Source organism: Rhinichthys klamathensis, unplaced genomic scaffold, assembly GCF_029890125.1.
Source record: "Rhinichthys klamathensis goyatoka isolate OS25496 unplaced genomic scaffold, OSU_Roscu_1.1 h1tg000076l_1, whole genome shotgun sequence".
NCBI classification, from domain to species: domain Eukaryota; kingdom Metazoa; phylum Chordata; class Actinopteri; order Cypriniformes; family Leuciscidae; genus Rhinichthys; species Rhinichthys klamathensis.
The window spans coordinates 3,719,629-3,743,133 of record NW_026606618.1 but is presented as its reverse complement, the minus strand read 5'-3'; the positions used below and the strand labels follow the sequence as shown (position 1 = coordinate 3,743,133).

Sequence of the window (23,505 nt, the reverse complement as noted above, 5' to 3'; positions counted from 1 at the left end):
TGTCCTTGAATTTGAATGTGCAAATCGTCATTCACGTACGAATCGCCTTGGATGTGTGTGTGTGTATTTTTGAGACTTTCCTGGCAGCGCTTACTCGTAAAACAGAGCAGTCTCTTCAGCCAATCAGATTTAAGCTCATCAATCGACCAATCAGTATCACATGAGGGCGGGCCTACCTGCATGTTACGTCATCAGCTTTCGACCAGTTCATGGCTGAGCAGAGGTAAGTGCAGTTAATCGTTCATTTCGGTGTTAACTGAAGTTAGAGATCAGTTGAAGCAATAGTTTATGAACTATTATCTGATGTAAGCAAGTGTTGTTGTAATCAGATGTCCCATATCGTGTCAAAAATGAAGAAGGATGATGCTTGTTTTGTTGTATTTTAGACACCTCTCAGCTACAATCACGCTAATGATTGCAAAACAATCATCTGTGGTCAATACCTACCCACCCTAGCTCTCTCAGCACTGGCCTCATCAAGATTGTTCTTATAATGGTGAATAGACCTATTTAATGAGCACCCAGTGTTTATTTGCTATTTGTGTATGTTGTTAAATTATTATTAACACTTGTTTCCCTGCATTTTTCAGGATTACTCACCTTTGGTGTGACATCTGGATAGCAGTCACAAACATCTTAATCCATGTTGTTTCTTTATTCTCTTTTATACTTTTGTTTTTATGTCTTAATTGGTAACACTTTACTATAACGTTTCATTAGTTAACATGAACTAATAATGAACTGCACGTAAACAGCCTTTAATTATTTTTTGTTAATGTTAATTTCAGCATTTACTTATACTTAATTAAAATCTTGTTAACATTAGTTAATGCACTGTAAAGTAACAATAAACAGCTATATTTTTAACTAACGTTAACAAAGATTATCAAACACCGCAACAAATGTATTGCTCATGGTTAGTTAATATACATTAAGTAATGTTATTGTACCATATTGTAGTGTTACCAATATTCAACATGCATTTCCTTATGTTTTGTGCTGTATTGTCATCTTAAGGTTTTTAAATAAGGTTTTTTATTGTCATCTTAAGGTCTCACAGGACAATATTGTGAAGCATTAATTTTACTTTGCTTAGTAAAATAGGCAAATCTGATTTTGTGCTGATAAGACAAAGGTACTTATCATAGAGAGGCAATTAAGATTATGCGACTAAGATTACTCAGTAAACTCTATTCAAATACCATCACTTAATTTCCCACGTCCTCTGTCTGCACCTCTCGTACTATAGGTTTTTACTATTTTAAATATCAGGACAAAATGTGATATGTCCTAACAGAGAGGTCTACTGATGACTGGATTGAACACAATTCATTTGTTCACTTTTCACTTGATGTATTGCACTTATATTTATATACTTTAAAAGCAAAGCAGACTCTGACTGGATCTCACAACTCTGGAAGAGATGTATATTTCTCTGTACTGAATGTTCATGATCTTCATATGTAACAGGAACATTAATCATGATCAAGTCATTTTATATATATTTTATTCCCAAAGAATTTCGGAAACGTTAAAATTAATAAAACGTGTACATCAAATTGAACTATGTCTTTGAATCTTTTCATTCTGACAAGAACATTTAATAATGCATGCATAGCAGGGCTGTATTCCTAGAGCGTGTACATATAGTCCGCAGGAGACAAATGAATACAGTAACAATGCATCACTTTCAACCTCTTGTTGAAACAACTGTCAAAATGGATGGCTTGCAACAGGACTGTTTTCAAAGATTTACAGGAATGGTAAGATCACAGTACTGGTTGTCTGCAACTTCATACATCATCTGTCTCGGAAATCTGAAACAATAAAACTACATAATATATGATGCTTAAAACAAAACATGTCTCCTATATATGCACGTCATTACATACATTATCATCAGTTGAATGTGTGGTGGACAGGACATGAAAATCCATCAATACTAAAAATAAATGTTTATGTTCACATGTGGACTAAACAGCAGTTAATAAACTATTGCATCAACTGATCTCAAGCTTCTTTAACTTCAGTTAACACAGAAATGAACGAGTAACTGCACTTACCTCTGCTCAGCCATGAACTGGTCGAAAGCTGATGACGTAACATGCAGGTAGGCCCGCCCTCATGTGATACTGATTGGTCGATTGATGAGCTTAAATCTGATTGGCTGAAGAGTACGACTGCTCTGTTTTACGAGTAAGCGCTGCCAGGAAAGTCTCAAAAATACACACACACACATCCAAGGCGATTCGTACGTGAATGACGATTTGCACATTCAAATTCAAGGACACACTCGTACATTTTAAAGATTCAAAGGTTTTTGTGCACAGTTGTATATCTACGAATTGTGTTTTGCATTTGTGAAATGTATTTTATGAATATAGAATTTTATTTTGCGCATGTGAATTGCTTTTTGTGAATTTTTTTTTTTTTCACGCACGTGAATTTTTTTTGTGTGTACGTGAATTAGGTTTCACGCATGTGAAATTGTCTACGCATGTGTGAATCGTATTTTTTGCGTGAATTATTAATGAGTCTGATCTGGCTCCATACCCAGAACCCCAGCACCAGAACCGGAAGTGAGGGAGGGGCGGAATTTACAATGACACAAGCATGGTTATTTTTGCAAGTATTTAAAAATATTTAAAATTGTTGCACCTTTTAAATAATATTTAGGGTATGTTTTTATTACACAGTGAGTCGCTGCTCGTTGTATGAACTATAACTGGTATGTGACAAATAAAGAGCAAGACAGCGCTCGTGTTGTTTAAAGACGTGAGAGTGCACGCGCGCGGCCAGGGTTCTCTCTCTCTCTCTGCTCGTTAAGCGCCCTGTCATGCGCAGCAGTCCTTCTATTCTACATCACTCACCGATCAAAATAGGCTTTGGCGGGACAAAACTTTGCTTTGGCGGCCGTCAAAAAGCGGACGATCTGACGGGTTTTAGAAGATTTAATACAACCTGAAACTAAAAAACAGACCCGACCTCTATTTAAGACCGGACTTATATTTACCCAGACCTGCAGCCACACCAGGCGTGTAAAGAGACAATCGCCTATTTGGGACTCGGCTATTATTTGAAGTACGGTACATTTTTATGGTTTCTTTTAAAACAATGCTGGATTTTCTCTCTCTTTTTAGATTTTTGACATTATTTTACATAAAGAAAAATGCATGCTGCACATGTTCTTGTGAAATAAAGTATATTTTATATAAAATGACCATAAGTTTCAAGCATTATTTTTCACCATCATGATCAGGAAGTAACTCTCTTAATACAATGAAAGGGATAACTATATAGAATTATATTACACCAAATCAATGTTTTAAAATGCTTATTGTACTATACCTTAATGTATCATTATAATAGTATAAAGTATGACGTTTCGTGTGTAATAATGCCGTTTCGTGTCTAAGCAAATTACGCTCCAAAACGTTAGGTGGCGTTACTCGGTTTAGAACGTAAGCTCCGCCCCTCACTTCCGGTCCTGGCGCTGGTGTTAGAACGTAAGCTCCGCCCCTTACTTCTGGTTCTGCCGCTGGGGTTCTGAAACTGGTGGTGCTGCGGGTCTGCAGCTGGATACTATTGGAATTTTCAGCATCATTACTCCTCTTCATTGTCACATGATCCTTCAGAAATCATTCTCTGCTAAAGAAACATTTCTTATTACTATCATTGTTGAAAAAACACTGTACTGCTTAATATTATATTATATTTTTGTGGAAACTGTGATACCTTTTTTCAGAATTCTTTGAAAAATATACATTTCAAAAGAACAGCATTTATTTGAAATAGAAATATTTTCTAATATTATAAATGCGTACACTTGAAATCAATTTATGCACCCTTTAATATACAGTATATATATATATATATATATATACATACATATAGATAATACAATCAATTAACTCAATAGACATTAAATACGCTTTATAAGTTATAAGCTTTGCATCAGGGTTTATTTCGCTAAAATTACCAAGGAAAAAAAGTTGCAATTTCTCCAAGCAAGTAGCGAGTAGTCTCATTTTATTTGTTGCCGCAAAGTAATAGCTAGAAAAGCCTCAGGAGACTTAACATGCTACAGGTTCTCCGAGATATTCAGGGAACTGTCATTCACTCAAGCAAGGACATCTCAACCGCACACAGTATTTGGTCTCGCTCGGTTAGTCAAGGGCAGCTGATTCAGTTTTTCACCCTGGGTCATTGGCTCAGTGAGTGTTTCTGCATCACTATTCAGGAGCAGCACCAGTCGAATGTTTGCTTGGCTAACGGCATACGACAAACGAACATACAGGCCAAAGTGCTGACTAACGTGTGAATCAACTAAGGTAATTCTTTCTAACGGATCAGATCACTGGATTGAATCACAAGTCACCTCACTGTAAGTTTGTATCTGCATCTGTTGTCAGACTTCAGTAGATGCAATCATGAAGACAAATAACTTTGTCATTCATTCCAACCTCCTCCCTCAGCTCACATCTGACTGGACGGTGGAATAAAGCTGAATGGTTTCTCTGAGGATTACTGAAGCTCTAGCTTGATTACGGGCTGTTCTCCGAATGACAGACATACGTGAGACAAGCTGACAAATCAGTGCAGTCGGATGCACCCTAAACGGAGCTCACTGACAGAGGGGAAGAAACGTGTTTATCAGGAGCTGACCTCATCATGACAGGCAAACAAAAGCTACAAAAACCAGAATCAAACGGAAATGCCTCCCACGCATTATGTTTAACCATAATCTTGACCCCCCAAACATGACTTACGGGCAATTTACACGCTTAGCTTGTGATATTGCCTCCTTTCGTGTACAGACGTTTTCCTGTTGAGCAAACATGACGACGCCTGCTTCAGCTCAACGCATGTTGCACAAGAAGATTAGTATAAATAATGCATTCTGTGTTGCAATCTAAGTGATAGCTAATATAATTAACCCTAATAATTTAATTCTTAAATGTAACCTTTAGCCAATCAATAAATGTTTTTATACTGTACGTTATTATGTTGTGATGCCTAAATTCACTTGTAGCATTCCTTTTTTCAATTCAGACAAATTAGAATTTTAATATCTGCTACATGAATAAATGTAAATGTAATCCACCATGACATGAAAATAATTATTGGCTTAATGTTAAAGTCACCCTCAAACACTGGAGTTGTAGCTGAGGCCTGAAAGAGTTTAGTTCATGCTGACAACATGTCGATGTGCGCTGTGAAACCAAATTCACTTTGCATGCACTTCCAAAAGGATGAGGACTCAAACTGATACAGTAAATCCGGTGCCATAGTTACTGTCCATATCACTGTGCATCCAATTGCTGAGGAAGCCTTCGATACTTTAAGTCCCCCTGTGGTGAAAATACAGTTTTTAAATGTTGTTTATAAATTATATGTCTATGTGGTGTTTTTAATATGCTTTAAGTCAAACCATGTGCAAATTCATAAGTCAACACCATTGCTGAGTATTTTCTCCTTAAATCTGCAGTGAAAAAAAAAAGAAAGAAATCGCCGCGGTTTGAAATAGCTGGTGTTTCTGACGCCACAAACTACTTTGTAACCAATCACGTCAATGTGCCGGTGGCTTTAGCATATCATTAACTGCTGTGAAGCAGGGGAGTCTCAAGAGAAGCCAGGTTATCCCAGTATATTTTTTCTGATGATATGAAAAATTGGGTACATTTAGCAATATAGTGGGTGATGTAAATTATGATGTTATGATGAACAATATGCCTTTCTCCACTGACGTTCTAAATTGTTCAAAACGTTTCTGTTTCGGATGCTGATTTTTAGAAAGCATACTGAGATGGCGAACAGGTTAGCAACACATTAGCTCATTATTACGGTTATGTGTCCGACGTTGTAGAGAGCGATACATAAAACGCTTTAACATTCTGATAAATCGACTTGTATACGACCCTGTATGAGTGAGCGGAGGCGGGGTTCATTTTCATATTCATGGATTCGCTTATACTACATGAAGCAAGGGTGTAGAGTTACTTTCAAGCTATTTTAAAGCATGAGTAAAATTCACAGGAAAAAAAAAACGTTTAAAGGTGCATCCCTACTTTAATCTTGCGTGCAGTTGTGTACAACAAATCTTTCAGTGGTTACCATGTACCCTGATCATAAAAACAAATAATGTTTTTCACAGCAAGACTGCAGTAAATTAACTGCTGGTAATACATTTTCACTGTCTAGACTGAGAACGCCTTGCCACCACAGAGACAACTCATTTAATTATCAAAATCTGATTGGTGTCTGAACAATTACTCGCCTTTAATTAAATACAACACATTTAAAGAGCCAATCAAGACATTCTGAGGAAACAACTTTCCACAGCGAAGTCTTAACGCTCCTTGTGACCTCCATGTTATCAAGTATCCTCTTCCCACTTCACTCCTTCCCTTTGGTATTTCTCCTTCATTTCCCATTAGCAAGTGAAGCGTAGTGTTAAAACGAGCCCTTGTGTGTCCTATCCTACACACAAGAGAACCGTGGACAAAAACACCTTTGATAACGATAACAATCTCAGGTGGTATTTAACAGAGGCAGTACGACAGAACAACACATGCCTGCGGGGTGTGCATGCAAAAACATCCAGCGTTAATTGTCAGGCAAGCGCACCGTAATGAGACAGTCCAAAATAAATTAGCGGGGTAACACTCGGCTCGAAAGTGTGACTCATGAACTTATGAACTTGTGAACAGGCACGGAGAAGAGAAGACAATTGTATGAAGATGGTATTTTTATGGCACTCAGACACCCTGCTGATCTCCAGTGCAGAGCTGTGTGAAGAATGAGTAAGTTATACAGCATTGCTGTTCAGATGTTCAGAAAAACTCAGCAGCTGTTTGCACAGCAATCACCCATGAGCAATCGAACAAGACTCTACTGTACTCGCCATAAACTGGATCCAGTTCTTGGCTATGATTTTGAAGGCTTTAACCTTAGAGGAGGGAAGCTTGTTTAATTGGCCATGAGCAGATGGAAACTGTGGCCTCACATTTTAAGCACTGATTTTGGGTGGGAAATCTGTGGAATGGACTTTATTGTGGAAAGTGTGTCAAATTAAGCTGTAATACATTTAAAATAATTAAATTAAAATTGCATTGCCAAATTGTCAAGCAGGTTTCTCATACACGCTCCTTGCATGCTATCGCTCATCCAATTTGGTAACCCATTGGTAGCTTTGCCCCAAATTCACACCATTGGTTGAGTCAATGTTAGTGGGCATGTTTGGGGTGTTAAAAAAAACAGCAAGTCAGCTCTTTTGGTGGCCATATTTGGCAGCTCTGGCAGCCATTTTGGGCATGCAAGACCAACTCCAATCAATATACTGAAATCTGAAATCTCAAAAACTGCTTACCAAACTCAAATATAAAATCATGAACTGTCCCATGAATGTTGTTCTCAAATAGCATTAAAAAAAAACTATATTTCTAACCAACGCCCATGTGTAGTCCTCAGGACCCTGACTGTTTTTATGGGAACAGGAAATTCTACTGGCAACTACATTGATAACTTTACCAATTTGTGATTGGCTCTTTTATTTAAAAGGCGGGACCAAAGACAATATAAAGATGGTTCACTTCTAATACTTATGAATGGGAGAAACTCCAGGTTGCAATATGCCGTAATACGTCCCGCCTAATAGTAGAATAGATAAAAGTAAAGTCATTGCGTCACTGCAGCTGAAACTACAGTTTCCATAGAGACTCGTGCTTAGGACTGCACATGCACATTGGTTGGTTTAGCCTGAAAAATAAGCCTTTTTAACACAATTTAAGCATAAGAGACAACATTTATGGGAAAGTAAATGACAGATTTTGTTGCTGATTTTAAATATGTTACTTAATTGTGAGTTCGGCAAGCAGTTCTTGAGATTTCAGGATTCCCCCATTGAAATTGGTCTTGGATGCCCGAAATAGCTGCCCAGAGGCGTTGCAAACATGGTCGCCAAGTGAAGAGACTTTCCTTGAAAGGGACTTTGGCGGGACTTATTTCATCATATTGCGTTTTCTCCCATTCATAGCAATATGAGTGCACTGAGTTGGCATCATACCTGTCAACACTCCCGTTTTTCCCGGGTTTCTCCCGTTTTTTAGCCCTATCTCCCGGACCCCTCCCGGTTTGTTATTTCTCCCGGGAAACTCCCGTAATTTGCATGGCCCAAACTCCTTTATGAATAATCGGAACAATATGTTTGTCCGATGTTGACCAGTTGCCAGATCTTGTATTAAATGCATTATATTCACACAATCCACACACCATATACAATTTCAACCCGTTTGTCATCTCAACCTGGCAACCTATAACCCAGTTGCGCAGTCGCGGAAAGCTTAACCCGAAATAGAGTGCGGCGCGGGACTAGATTTGATGGCCGAGTGCGAGCGCGGGCGGTAATGCACTCACTCTGTGTGTGTGAGAATAAAACGATTCGCGGGACTCCCGCAAACTAGAAATATTTATGAATAAAACACAAAAAACTAATACATTTTTATTCATCTGTTGCAGAAAAGCAACAATAACAACAAAAACGATTTACAGGCCAGAGTTTATATTTATAACATGTTTGCAGCGTTGAGCGATGTAGCCAATCACAGACATATGTGTTGATTTCTTGAACGCAATGGCCAATCAGAAGCATTTAAGATGGACTCCCCTCACCGCTCAAAACTTTTTTGTTCAGTGCTGAATTCTGTATGCTGGCAAATCCTCTAATTATAACAAACAAAGTGTATATATTATGAAAGATTCACTGTGCAGTCAGCTACATTGATAATAACAGAAATGTGTGAAAGAGAACACCCCAACCCCCCCCCCCCCCCCCCCCGCGCCGAAAAAATCTCCCGGATTTTGAAAACCAAATGTTGACAGCTATGGTTGGCATAGATACAGTCTTTAGACACTAGTCATTGGGTTTGCACTTGACTTGTGTATATTGACCGACAAATGATTTTCTTAAAGATAATTTACTAAAGATAAAAGTAGTTAAAAATATTGCAATGTTTATTATTAATGATTAATCCCTGCACATCATTATCCAATCAATTCCTGATGGACTAAATCAAGTCCAAGTATTATTATTTTCATTCGAGAAGCACTCGTATATACTGTACATCACAATAGAAAGAAAAGACCGGATTCCACAGGATTTCTTTTGTGTTCAACATATTTAAATTATATGGGTCTGAAACATGACAGTTAGTAAATGATGGCAGAATTTTCCTTTAGTGTGAACTATCACTTTAAGGAATAAAAGTTAATTTGCTAATTTAACTAATTTTTATATTAGACAAACATCTACACATTAGACAGACAAAGGCTAGAACTGGCTTTCTTACTTTCTCCCTAACACTCTGCATTTCAAATAACACAACACCGAAACACGTATTCCTGGCTGTCACAAACAAAGCCATGTAATAAACATATTTTCACAGTGACCTTCCAGTAACCAAAGTTCACATTTGCTAATTGAAACTGGGTTACAAGGGAAGAATTGGCTACATTTCTTTCTCTCAGTAAGACAGCACATCAACACTGTTGCTCATGCCAACACAAACTGAAGGTCTGTTTTCAGTCTCTGCCAATGACAATGTAATCAGACAGTTCAGATGGGCGTGAAAACCGTACTCTTCCCTTTTAATGAATTTTGGAGAAATAAGACTCTCTGGCAGGAACCACTGACTCAGTTATCGTAAAACTGGAGGAGACTGCAAGCAAATCTGAGGCGCCTTGATTACCCATGACTTAGGCCTGTGTCTTTGACTTATAGTACAAAGGAGCAGTTTATATATGTGAATTGGGAGTTTGTATACATTAAAGATGAAATGTGTACCGGTAATTTCACTTCCCAAAGGGATTCCCAAACTTTTTGGTCAGCCCTTTGAACTAAAATATAAATATAAGTAGCCCCCGAGATTTTAAAGGGTTAGTTCACCAAAAAAAAGTCGTTCCAAACCCATAAGACCTTCATTCATCGTCGGAACACAAACTATGATATTTTTGATGAAATCTGAGAGCTTTCTGACCTTTTGACAGGACCAAAGAAGAGCCAGAACGTTTACACTTTTTAACCCTCATGTGGTGTTCAAAACCCTATAACACCTGTGGTGTTCCCGGTCAAAAATGACCGGGCCATAAAAAAAACCTTATAAATCACTCATTATACCATATTTTCACCCAATCTTGGATTCAATCTTTTTGTCAACATGTTCTCTTTCAATTAGGACTGGTTTTATATTTTGATTTGCATCTGAATAATCATAGGCCTCATTTATTTGAGAGTAGGCATTTCATTTTTTGAGTAATTTTTTTTAAATTTTTGAATAATTTTGGAAATATTAAATAAAATCTGAAGAAAATTGGTATTGTTGATCACACTAGTCAACTTAACATTTTCACCAGGAATTTTGTTTTGAAACTTTTGTTTTGTAAAAAATATGGCACATAGTCACACTTGTGGTGTTCCCGGTCAAAAATGACCGGCCTATAAAAAAAAGCTTTTAAGTCACTCATTATACCATATTTTCACCCAATCTTTGATTCAATCTTTTTGTCAACTTGTTCTCTTTCAATTAGGACTGGTTTTATATTTCTGTTTGCATCTGATTAATCGTGGGCCTCATTTGTCTGAGAGTAGGCATCTCATTTTTTGAGTAAAAAACAAATAATTTATGAGTAAATTTGGAAATATGAAAAAAAAAAAATGAAAAAAATGGCTGCTGTTGATCACACTTGTCTACTCTAATGTTTCACCAGGAATTTTGTTTTGAAACTTTTGTTTTGTAAAAAATATGGCACATAGTCACACTTGTGGTGTTCCCGGTCAAAAATGACCGGCCTATAAAAAATAGCTTATAAGTCACTCATTATACCATATTTTCACCCAATCTTGGATTCAATCTTTTTGGCAACTTGTTCTCTTTCAATTAGGACTGGTTTTATATTTCTGTTTGCATCTGATTAATCGTGGGCCTCATTTGTCTGAGAGTAGGCATCTCATTTTTTGAGTAAAAAAAAAATAATTTATGAGTAAATTTGGAAATATAAAAAAAAAAAAAAAAAAAAAAAAGGCTGCTGTTGATCACACTTGTCTACTCTAATGTTTCACCAGGAATTTTGTTTTGAAACTTTTGTTTTGTAAAAAATATGGCACATAGTCACACTTGTGGTGTTCCCGGTCAAAAATGACCGGCCTATAAAAAATAGCTTACAAGTCACTCATTATACCATATTTTCACCCAATCTTGGATTCAATCTTTTTGGCAACTTGTTCTCTTTCAATTAGGACTGGTTTTATATTTCTGTTTGCATCTGATTAATCGTGGGCCTCATTCATCTGAGAGTAGGCATGGTCAAAAATGGTCACAATGGCCGACCATTGAAAGTGAATGGGAGAGACTGAAAATAACAGAACAATTTAGTTTTCAGGAGCATGTTCATTATTTTCATGTACATATATGAGCATGTGTGCTTGCAAACATCGAGCCCTTGGACCTGTGCATGTATCGATACATTTATACACACGCTACCCAGACACACACATGTTAAAACACACAAACTTTTTTAAATATTACACACATTCTTTTCCACAGAGAGAAATTTGATCCTACCCTAACCTGCATCTAATATACATTTATCCATCTGACATTACCACACACACACACACAGGCCGTGATCAGATTTTTGACTCAGAAACTAGTGAGGAGGAGGAAATTCAGGATGCATCTTGCAGTGAAGATGTTTCTGAAGAGGAAGGCACCACTGAATCGGCTACGGAGCTTGAAACAACTGATGAGGACCCAGCTGAGGTTACCGTTTCATTCTGGTCAAAAGATGGAACTTTGTCCTGGCCTTCATCCCCACCTATGAGGCAAGGCAGGTTTTCTTCTGAAGGCCTTCCTCTTCAGAAACATCTTCACTGCAAGATGCATCCTGCATTTCCTCCTCCTCACTAGTTTCTGAGTCAAAAATCGGATGAATAACATCATGTGCAGAGCTGTTTTGCCATTGTGCTGCCACAAATGAATGACAAGCAAGGTGCTGTGAGGCATTTTATATATGCCTGTGCTATCACATGATGTATATTTGTAAATATTGTCTAGTTCTGTGTGAGAACCTCACAGTTCCAAAACAAAATGTCATAATATTTTGTCTGGAAGCTGTGATGAAACAAGACCATGAAAGAAAGATTCTTTTGAAGCCGGGTCACTGCAGTCACGGCCAGTGTGTGTGTGTGTGTGTGTGTGTGTGTGTGTGTGTGTGTGTGTGTGTGTGTGTGTGTGTGTGTGTGTGTGTGTGTGTGTGTGTGTGTGTGTGTGTGTGTGTGTGTGTGTGTGTGTGTGGTAATGTCAGATGGATAAATGTATATTAGATGCAGGTTAGGGTAGGATCAAATTTCTCTCTGTGGAAAAGAATGTGTGTAATACTCAAAAAAGTTTGTGTGGTTTAACGTGTGTGTGTCTGGGTAGCGTGTGTATAAATGTATCGATACATGCACAGGTCCAAGGGCTCAATGTTTGCAAGCACACATGCTCATATGTGTACATGAAAATAATGAACATGCTCCTGAAAACTAAATTGTTCTGTTATTTTCAGTCTCTCCCATTCACTTTCAATGGTCGGCCATTGTGACCATTTTTGACCATGCCTACTCTCAGATAAATGAGGCCCACGATTAATCAGATGCAAACAGAAATATAAAACCAGTCCTAATTGAAAGAGAACAAGTTGCCAAAAAGATTGAATCCAAGATTGGGTGAAAATATGGTATTATGATTGATTTATAAGCTATTTTTTATAGGCCGGTCATTTTTGACCGGGAACACCACAAGTGTGACTATGTGCCATATTTTTTACAAAACAAAAGTTTTAAAACAAAATTCCTGGTGAAACATTAGAGTAGACTAGTGTGATTAACAGTAGCCATTTTTTTTCATATTTTTTTTTCATATTTCCAAATTTACTCATAAATTATTTGTTTTTTACTCAAAAAATTAGATGCCCACTCTCAGATAAATGAGGCCCACGATTAATCAGATGCAAACAGAAATATAAAACCAGTCCTAATTGAAAGAGAACAAGTTGACAAAAAGATTGAATCCAAGATTGGGTGAAAATATGGTATAATGAATGATTTATAAGCTATTTTTTATAGGCCGGTCATTTTTGACCGGGAACACCACAAGTGTGACTATGTGCCATATTTTTTACAAAACAAAAGTTTCAAAACAAAATTCCTGGTGAAACATTAGAGTAGACTAGTGTGATCAACCGTAGCCATTTTTTCATTTTTTTTTTTTCATATTTCCAAATTTACTCATAAATTATTTGTTTTTTACTCAAAAAATGAGATGCCTACTCTCAGACAAATGAGGCCCACGATTAATCAGATTCAAACAGAAATATAAAACCAGTCCTAATTGGAAGAGAACAAGTTGACAAAAAGATTGAATCCAAGATTGGGTGAAAATATGGTATAATGAGTGACTTATAAGCTATTTTTTATAGGCCGGTCATTTTTGACCGGGAACACCACAAGTGTAACAAGGTAACAATACTCCCACAAAAAAATAAGAAAATTTTTCAAAAAAACACTGAGAGTTAGTTATACCGTTTGGGAACAAAGTCACTAAGTTTCAGTCCAAAGCGATAACATTAACTAGTATTTTCGGGAAAAAGAAAATCTTCTCCGGGTCAAATTGACCCGAACACCACATGAGGGTTAAGGAAATCAGACGATGAATGGCTATGGTTTTCTCTGTATAGCATTTTAAAATCCAAAAAACACATTTCACATAAAATACTTAACGTCAAGCTAGGAAGGCATCACAATGTGATATCTTCTTGCAAAACCGTAGTATGATACACTCAATTGCTTAAGTGTCTTACCGTGTAGGTGTGCAGGGTATATTTTGATTGACATTTATGGCTTCACTGTGACTGCTCTGAGCAAGAAGCAAGCTTTAAGACCTTGAGCTCAGCACAGGAGCTGTATATAGTACATGCGGCCAACATATCCCATAAATCCAGTCAAATGCTTCTCAACAAGATTAATGCATGCATTAATACATTACAGAAATACAATTCCTCACACAAAGCCTGTTAAGGCATGAATGTGAGTTTATTTTGGAGACAACACCCTCTTATTTCTTTCCAAGGCCAGAATTTATAACACTACTGAATCAGATTTACATCAACAGTACACTAATGATGATTAATCATCCAGGATGAGAGGCTGGTCAAACTCTTGCAGGATATCATCACTCGCCAGCTGTCCTGTTTGAGTCCAGCAAAGCAACATGATGGCATCAGCCGCAGGACTGATGTTTACGTGAGGACTTTGCCAAGTGCTAAATTTATGCCCCCCTCTCTAGCTACAATAAACCTGAGTTTACACTGCACCAGCTGAATACAGAGATCTGTTAGGAGATGAATACAGTCCAGATAGAGGTGCTAGTATTATGCAATGCAATGCATCTCTATGAATATGTGATTCATGCATGTGGATGTATAGAAGTAGAGGCAGAGCCATAAAAGAGGCTCATCAGCAAAGCCTCTTTAAACCCAGACATCCCAACCTGCAAGAAGTCATTTCAGGGAGGTATATCTTGGTGACTGGATTGTTGACGGGGGGGGGGGGGGGGGGGGGTGACTGGATTGTTGACGGGGGGGGGGGGGGGGGGGGGGGGTGACTGGATTGTTGACGGGGGGGGGGGGGGGGGGGGGTTGTCTATCTTTCCTGAGGCACACTCGCAAGGTCTCTCGCTCTCTCCCTCTCTGCCTTGCACGCGCCGCGCGCTGTGTATGTTATGCGCGCAGTCAGAGCCGTTAAATATGAGTTTTTCTAAGCTCTGGGCGCAGTATGTTCTATCTCGCTCTAGATTCCGGGAGATTTGAACTAATTTGCGGGCATCAGGGAGAGGCTAGCAATATGCGGGAGACTCCCGGAACTTCCGGGAGACTTGGGATGTCTGTAAACCTGTATTGATTTTCATGTCTACTGAAAGTACGACTGTGCTAAATAAGCTACTGTAAAGAGAGAACATGCAATTATTATAAATCATATGCTGCCATATACAAACATCATTACCTTGTATGTGTTGGTTAACAACACTCTCCAGCCTGTCCAGTCTCTCTATAATCCTCAGGGTTTCTCCTCTGTTGTCATCATCAAACTTTTTCTCATGCGTCCTCCCTGCAACTTTGACGTTGCCGTTATTAGACACATAATTGGTGATCCATCCGACGTAGAGCAGACACAAAATATTGGTCATGCCGCTTAAAATCACGCACGTGGACACCAAAGTTTTGGTTCTCCTCGTGCATGCCATCGCAACATCCCCACGTGCGCAGCGCGCGCAGAAACAGGCACAAATCCTTTACGCGTTTATCGGCGGTTTTGCTCTCATACAGCCGGGCGGAATGATCTCCCGTATAACGTTTCGGCTTTGCGTGTCCAGGACATCTTATGTGACAGGAAGCGGCAGCTGTTCGGATAGGCGCTGATGTCTCTCGCGCTCGTCCGCACTGTTTGACAGCGGGTTTACAGCTCGGCAACTCGCGCACGGCTTGCTTGACGGCGTCATGAGCCAGGGGTACACGCGCACCATGTAGCAGCGCGCGCTGCTGTTGACAGCCAATGAAGTTCAACAGCAGTAATGGAACTGGTTTTTACTCAGATCTTACATTGGACATACAATGGGGAATAATACCAAATTGTTTACTAAGCGAAAATGTCGTTGGTCAAACATTGAAATGTATTATATGCTAATTTTTATTTGCCTAATTTGGCTAGCTTATTCCAAGCGCCAAAAGGATTGGACGCACGGCCTTTGACTGACAACTATACGGAACAACAACAGAAACGTTTTCTCCTCTTTAAAAACAAAACAAAATAAAAGGTAAATCTTTTTGTTTTGTAATCCTAACTTACCTATTCAATATTCATTGTGAATATTTATATTCATATTTTCTTTCAGTTTGATATTATAAGTTTACACATTGCTGTGGACGATAGCCTATAGGCCAGCCTTATCTGCAATAATCATGTAATGTCTTTTATACTTATTTGAGGACTTTTCTCACCAAAATATACAATTAATTTGTCATCATATCATGCAATTATTTGATGTAAATTTCAAATGGTTTGTATTTTTTAATAGCATTTTCTCTATTATCCTTGCAGACCTGCAACTTATTTTTGGATCCTAACACATCAGTTGAGATCACTGATTTGACTCACCCATCTACTCCACAGCAGGAGTTATTTTTAACTGTTGTTGAGATGGGTTGTAAATAAATCTTGACACAATGTCTTGATAGATGCGCAATAGTTTGTGATTTACTGTATCTGTATTTAAATATCTGACAGTGCTTGTGTGATTATTTTCTTAGAAAGATTAAAGGCATTTTAATGAAGCCCTTTACATATTTAGAGGATTTCTGTTTGAAGGCAAGAGGCACCAAATTCCCTTCTCTGTGGTATCCTCTTAAACGGTCAGGTTGTAACTCAAATGAAAGAGTGCAATCGAAACAGCCTTCAAAGATGCTCCTCATCAGCCTTCCCTATTCAGGGCTTTCAGGCTGATCAAGCGAGGAAAAAAAAGCATCAGAGAAACATTACGTTAACAGATGGAATCAGAAGCAAACTACCCTGAGGTTCTGGCTTTGATCTTTGTCTTTGGCTTGCCAACTTACTCTTTCACCTGTTTAGTTTACCCACATGTACACAGAGACACCAGATCATGAAATGATGCATGAATGGACACTGAAATATTAAAGGATAGAGAATTTCTCGGTAGAGACTTAGGCCTGTAATTACTTACTAGGGGATCTAGACCAAAGGTCTGACTGATCTCAAGACAAAATGTCACGGTTCGTTTTAGATTTTACCGAAATCATGGTAAAAAAAAAAAAAAAAGGGTGAGAACTTACAGTGTGTCTTCTAGGAGATGTGAAGACCTTGAGTCTTTATCTACTATATTCTGCTCCACCTGCTGAAATAGTCGCTTTAATCGCTTTTGAATCACTTGTTTTACACTAAAATGATCTGTACATCCTTAAAATGTACTCTGCACCACCTGGTTACTGACACATCCAGCCATGACTTCCCGTGGCAATGTATTTAAGCATGGAGCCTATGACTCAGCTACTGTATGCATAAGATCAATGAGACAGAATACGCTCCGTTCTGTCTGCCACAGCCCCCACTGCAGTGAGATATTATTGGGCTGTAATTTAAAATGAGAGGTCTAGGGTCTATCGGCTATGTAACAGAAGGAAGGAGACACTGCCTGGAATATCAATAGCAATGGTGGTTCTTGCCCAGAAGAGCAATGTGAACTTTCCTTAATCAGAATCCCTAGTCCTGATGCAGAGCATGCGACGGTGCATTAATCTGATTGCTTTTCATGAGAACTAGTTGACCTACTTGGTGAATGTTGAAACATGTGGAGGATTATGCACTGCATGTTTTTTCCCCCTCGAACCAGTTGGCAAACTCCGTCTCTCAGCCGATTCAAAAGAAATTGGTCATCACAGTACTGATTGATTACAAAATGCTGAAACAAATAACCCCATAACCATAATCTTAGTTATTGATAGCATATCCTGATATATAGCATTACTGTTTGCCACGATCAGATCCATCCACGATTTTTTTTCTGAACTCTTGACAGAAGTTTGAACTTTTGCTGACAGACTGGTGGTGATCAATGAAATCGGTCACGGGCCGGGTTTACGTTTAACTATAGTTTTGGGGGGGAAATCATGGAAATCCTCCTATTGTTTTTAGGAGTTGTTGTTTTACTGCTGTTTTTTATTTTATTCCTATTTGAGACAAATGGTATTTTGCATTTGGCCCTTGATTTTGACAGAGGTTATTAAAAGAAATATTACAAAAAGTATTCTCTTCGCTTCATAACTTTAAGGTTGAACCACTGTGTGGACTATTTGAAAGATGTCTTTACTAACTTTCTGGGCCTTGAAAGTGGTAATAACGTTGCATTCTATGGGGGGTCAGAAAGCTCTCGGATTTCATCAAAAATATTTTAATTTATGTTCCGAAGATAAACAAAGGTTTTATGGGTTTGGAACGACATGAAGGTGAGGGTGACATGAGGGAAGCTGCGGTGTAATTGGTTTGAATCAAAACATTTTTTGAAGATATTATGAAGGATTTCTTGTAGTTTTTTTTGCTAGATATAAATTATTTACAATACCTCAAATTGTTAAATTCATCTGTGGAGAAAAGATGATCTGAAGCTCAAGTTCAAGTGTAAAACGGTTCACTTGCAATTTTACGTTTCAACCACAGAGGGTGATAGAAATCCCAGAATCCCAGAGTTCCTTTAAAGTCACAATGAAACAGAAGTAGCAAAAGATTTTTTCTTCCATATTGTGACACATCCGAGTGTAACCGATTATCGAAAAAGAGAAAGAAATGTAGGGCGGAGACTTCTGGGTTCATTGGTTCTTCTGTGCATTGTTTTTTGATTGGATTTTGAGACGTGGGCATTGCACTCAAAAATATTGGCAGATGAATGTGAGCTTGCAGAGATGGGATCTAAATGGATCAAATGACTGCATACATGAGTGTTGTTTTAGTATTATTCAGATTATATTATAGTTTCATTCATATTTTGAATTTTTTGTCATTTTTATTAGTTTCTGTTTTTTACAATGTTTATAATAATTGTTTTATGGTTTTAGTTTAATATGATAACCCTGATTTAGAAAATGGATAGGGTGAATTTTCATTACCTTAAATTTGATATGTGCAGAGACTGGACCGACCAAACACACCATTGTTCCACTTAATCTTCACAACCCCTCACCCAGGCAGACTCCGTGATGTAGTTTCCCCTCTGAGAATTACCAGCCTTTTGCTCACCTCATACACTTCAAAGACACTCCGTTGTGAGATAGTGCCTGCACAGAGAAGTACAGGCTACAACAAACAGACATGCAGTCCCATAGAAATGGAATTCTCTCCACTAATTCATTGACAAATCTGTCTAATAAATGAACATGCATTTCCCCCAGTATGTATATTATTACTGTTTGTATATTGACTTTTTATTGTATAGTGTTGCATGCCTGATGATAGAACTACTAGTTAATGTTGCCCCATCTAGGTGGTCTTCAAAATATTCCTCGTTTAATGACTCACACTTTGGTTGACATCACCTTATAGAATCCAGTGTGTGTTTGTTATATTTATCAGAGTATAAATGGACACAAATTGCCAGCTTACTTCAATCATGCAAATGAGTCAGCTTTTTAAACAAAGGAACTTTCCCGCCTTTCTCATTGGTCCAGCCAAAACTTAAAGGTGTGACCTCTGTGGAACTTAAAAACCAACACATAGGCTGCATCCGAAATCAAATACTTCCCTATATAGTATGCTAAAAACAGTACGCCAACAGAGTAGTTTGTCTGAATAGTATTCGAAAAACAGTAGGCGAAAAGTCACTGGATGACATACTGCGACGCAACTGACACTGGTAGGTTGTGTATGGAAAAAACATGGAGGATGTAGTACATCCGGATTACATTCATAGAATATCATACTATATAAAACTTTTTTAACGGTCGCAAAGTAAGTTCAAATTCAAATGTAAATTCAATACGTGATTTTCAGATTTAAAAATTTGTTTTATTAAATTCCTGACTCCCTGATTTTACTGATTCAGTTAGGCAGGAATAGTATTTTAGCCTTTAGTTAAATAGTTGTTATGCATGATATGTTTATTTTTTACGCATCTGTTGTAATTATACTATGATTATTTTAATTCCTTTTCTATGTAAAGCACTTTGAATAACCATTGTGTATGAAATGTGCTATAAAAATAAACTTGCCTTGCCTTACTTTTTCATAGTGTAGCATGACTATAGTTTAACAGCTTTAAATAATGATTAGCCTGGCAAGATACAGTTTTAGCTTCTCCAACACCATATTAGATGTCATTTTAGATAGTGGAAGGGTTTGGGATTGCAAATGTGGACTTCACCTTGCAAAATCAATTGAGAATTCTAATGTCGGGTCATACTGTCCTGCGGAGAGATTTTTAGTGAATTAAGCGGCGGTCAGATCAATTCAAAAGCGGCTGAGCTTATTTAACATTGAAAGATTGTCCATACTCTGATAACAGTGGGAAAGCAGGCTCAATTTCATCAAGAACAAGACATACTGATAATAATCTTTAGCTACAGTATGTGTTTCAGAAATAATGCACAATACAGTGAGACTATGTCAACATACAGTTTAATTTATGAAACGCATTACTTCTATTACAGATGCAAACTTGTATCATATAGTGAATTGTGAGACCGTCTCTGTTGTGCAAGTCTATTCTCTGATATGAAAATCTGTGTGCTTAGTTTGTATTCATGTTCCTGGCAGTTTTAAGATAAGGGAATGTTAGAAGTTCCTGCCTGAGAGAATCTTATTTTCTCAGAATCCATTAAACACAGAGAGTCCGGCTTGCTTTCATCCCCATTCAGACGGTATGATTACACTGTCATCGAGGTACAGCAAGCTTTGTGATAGGCCGTACTATATCATTTCACGTTCTCTAGGAAAAACGATTAGGGTTCCCATGGTCATTGAAAACCTGAATTTTAAATTGTGATTTCCAGTCCTTTTTTTTTACGCAACCATGAATAGATGTGTACTGTGTGTCCTTCAATAAAAAATCTGCTGATTGAGGTTGAATATTTTTTACAGGCAAACGTTATTGCAGTATATTTTTCAATCAGGTATAGCTTATATTTTTCATCAAGTTCATTTGGTTCAAAGGCATTCAGCAGATACATTATTTATGGAATGTGGAACTCAATAAAACTTCCACTCTGCGGTAATTTACTTTATAAAGAGTGTACGGGAGAGCTAATGCGTTTAATCAAGAGAGGGCCAAATGTCGAAACTAAAATAAAAAATGATGAAATGCATTCGACAGAAAATTATGCTCTTAAAACACTGGCACAATTACTGAAAATGAGTCAGTGAATCATAACATAATCTGATAAACACAAATTGGATATTTCAAGCCTCTTTTCATCTTAAACCATGCATCACTAATCATCAGCGAAAGGATATTTCTGCCTTCATTTGTGAAATGCTTTTTCTTTTACATATTATGATGCAGAAAGCAACAAACAGTTAAATGTTTCCCCCTCAACCAAATACATCCGGCAGAATTGATTAAAATTATTTTAACTCCAAAAGCCATTGTTAATATGAATTATCTAACAGTTGAATCATATACTCTGTTGAAGGCAAAATTGAAGCTGATGTAAGATTGTTCAGAGATTACGTAAAGATGACCCAGCGATTTCATATACGCTATAGGGTAAACTGCTTCCTGTGAAAAGCGTATAGGCTTTACAACAAATGAAACTAAATAGAAACACTCAGCAAGCACTTTAAAAACCATGTTGCCACTTGATTAAAAAAAATCAGAAGCCATTTAGAATCATATTCCATGCCAGCTGGAAGACTTTATTGGGTCCTTTCAGTGCCTCACCTCATAATATGTTGCAGAGGCATACCTGTATGTCATATTTGTTCTGTGTTTCAATGTGTGTTTGTGTGAATGTGTATGAGAGAGTTTGAGATGATAAGAACCTTTTAGGATTTTTGGCCATTTTGTTTAGTCAATTACTTGACAGATAGGCTACTCAAGTGATGGGGTGTAGTATTTTGTAGCTTGGTGAGTGATTCATGAACATTTAATCATTCAAGTCTTACCTGTTCAATGAAACGGTTTCTCAAAAGCAACATAAGCCAGTAAATTGTAGAAACTATGCCTCTATGATCTACTCAGGCTTAATGCTTGTAAACACAGATCTGGTTGTGATTGAATTGGTTGCAGCGGATAGGAAGATTGTTAGTCAATGAGGACTTTTCATCACACAAAATTATTGTGTGGCTTTAGAAGACTTTGGAATATAGCACACAAATCATATGAACTATTATATTTTGTGGTGAATTTGCGTCCTCTTGAAGCATGAAAGCCTCATTTATTGCAATTGCTTGTAAAAGATCAACCAGCACATTATAACATGTTTCTCCTTTTGGTTTCCACAGAAGAAAGAAAGTCATAAAGTTTTGAAATTGCATCCTTTTTCTACCCTGGGTTTTCTTGCGGAGTCCTGTCATAGTCAGTGTTAGTTGTGATAATGGAGCAAGAGACTTACAATACTTTGCCTTTACAGTTTATTTGCTGTAAGTTCTGGCATTTTTATAATAAATTCCACAAGTAAACATCCTCTGGACAATTTCATCCATAATGGAGAAATTCAGGCCAACCACTGAGTTACAGGGTAACAGAAGGGGTTTCTATACTTCGAAAGTCTGAAGCGAGACAGACATTGGCTTCTTGCTTCTGTACTAACATCTTATGTGGTTGAGAATATTATGCAGTATTTGCATTGCGCCTGGTATAAATGTAAGATAGCCATGTAAGATGCATTTTAATCATGATGGCATGCTCAGTCCTATAGGAATAAACCCTCAAACCCCTGGCAGAGAATGATGTCAGTCTCTCATCCACTTCATGGGATTGTTACTGCTCAGCAGAGCATTGTTAGGAACAGAAAGCTCCTGCTATGGTGAACAAGGGAACTCTTTCACTGTTCCTTGCTCCCTATACTGCCATATACAGCGGGGTTATAACTGTTTACAACAACAGAGAGAACGAATAAAAATATTTACTCTGAAAATTATTTAGTAGATTGTGATTCTTTACTTAATGATGTGGTGGATCATAAAATCTGCAGTTTGGTCTTGATTAGGTTTGTAATTATGACGATGCTGATGAGCTACTGGGCCAACAACCACATCCGTGGTGGATTAAGGACTCACAACTACCTCAATTGGACTAGAAAAACTGCACTTCCAATGAGTAAAATATGTTTTTTGTGCAATTCTATGTAAGTTCATATTAATACAGCTATAGACCAAAGAAATCATGGACATGATTCGAAAGGGTTAAATGGTCCTGAAAAAATTAGTCGTACTTGTACTCCTCGTGGTAGAAAAATGACCACATTAGAAATAAATGGGAAACAAATTTCATCTAGTGAAAAGGTTTGGTACTGCGCCCAAACAAAATCTTACTGAAAGCTCATTTTCTGAGATATCAACCTCAAATTTGGAACACAAATAGTTTATTATGGCTTTGATTTTCTCACAGTTTTAAAGTAAAACTCAACTGTTCACTTTCTTAACGGTTCACTTAAAACATAACTGACTGTGTTTATGTGAATACTCGCCAAGCACGGCATTTTGACATTATTTACTGTTTAAGCGCAATAAGCAGCGAAAAATAACTCAATTTAGTACTGAGAGGCAGCTTTATACATGTGGACTTTGGGTGTGAGCACAAAATGTGTAAAATTATGCACAATACGCTCAATCCCACGCCGAAACTCTCCACTGTAGAAATCCACCTGCATTTGGCGGGTGTTCATGACAAGTCCTGCATATACTACTTA

At 37.6% G+C, this 23,505-nt stretch overlaps 1 protein-coding gene across 2 annotated transcripts in view; it reads right to left on the bottom strand.

The window, feature by feature from the left end:
- Positions 1–23,505, bottom strand: part of galnt18a (UDP-N-acetyl-alpha-D-galactosamine:polypeptide N-acetylgalactosaminyltransferase 18a) — a 99,486-nt gene that overhangs the window by 60,967 nt on the left and 15,014 nt on the right. The window contains exon 1 of one of the 2 annotated variants that reach the window (XM_056251012.1): positions 15,098–15,614. The exons of the other annotated variant lie outside the window; for it this stretch is intronic. Coding sequence (XP_056106987.1) covers positions 15,098–15,338 — 241 coding nt within the window. The 5' untranslated portion in view covers positions 15,339–15,614. Of the gene's footprint in view, positions 1–15,097; positions 15,615–23,505 lie in introns of those variants that run through there. 2 annotated transcript variants of the gene reach the window in all.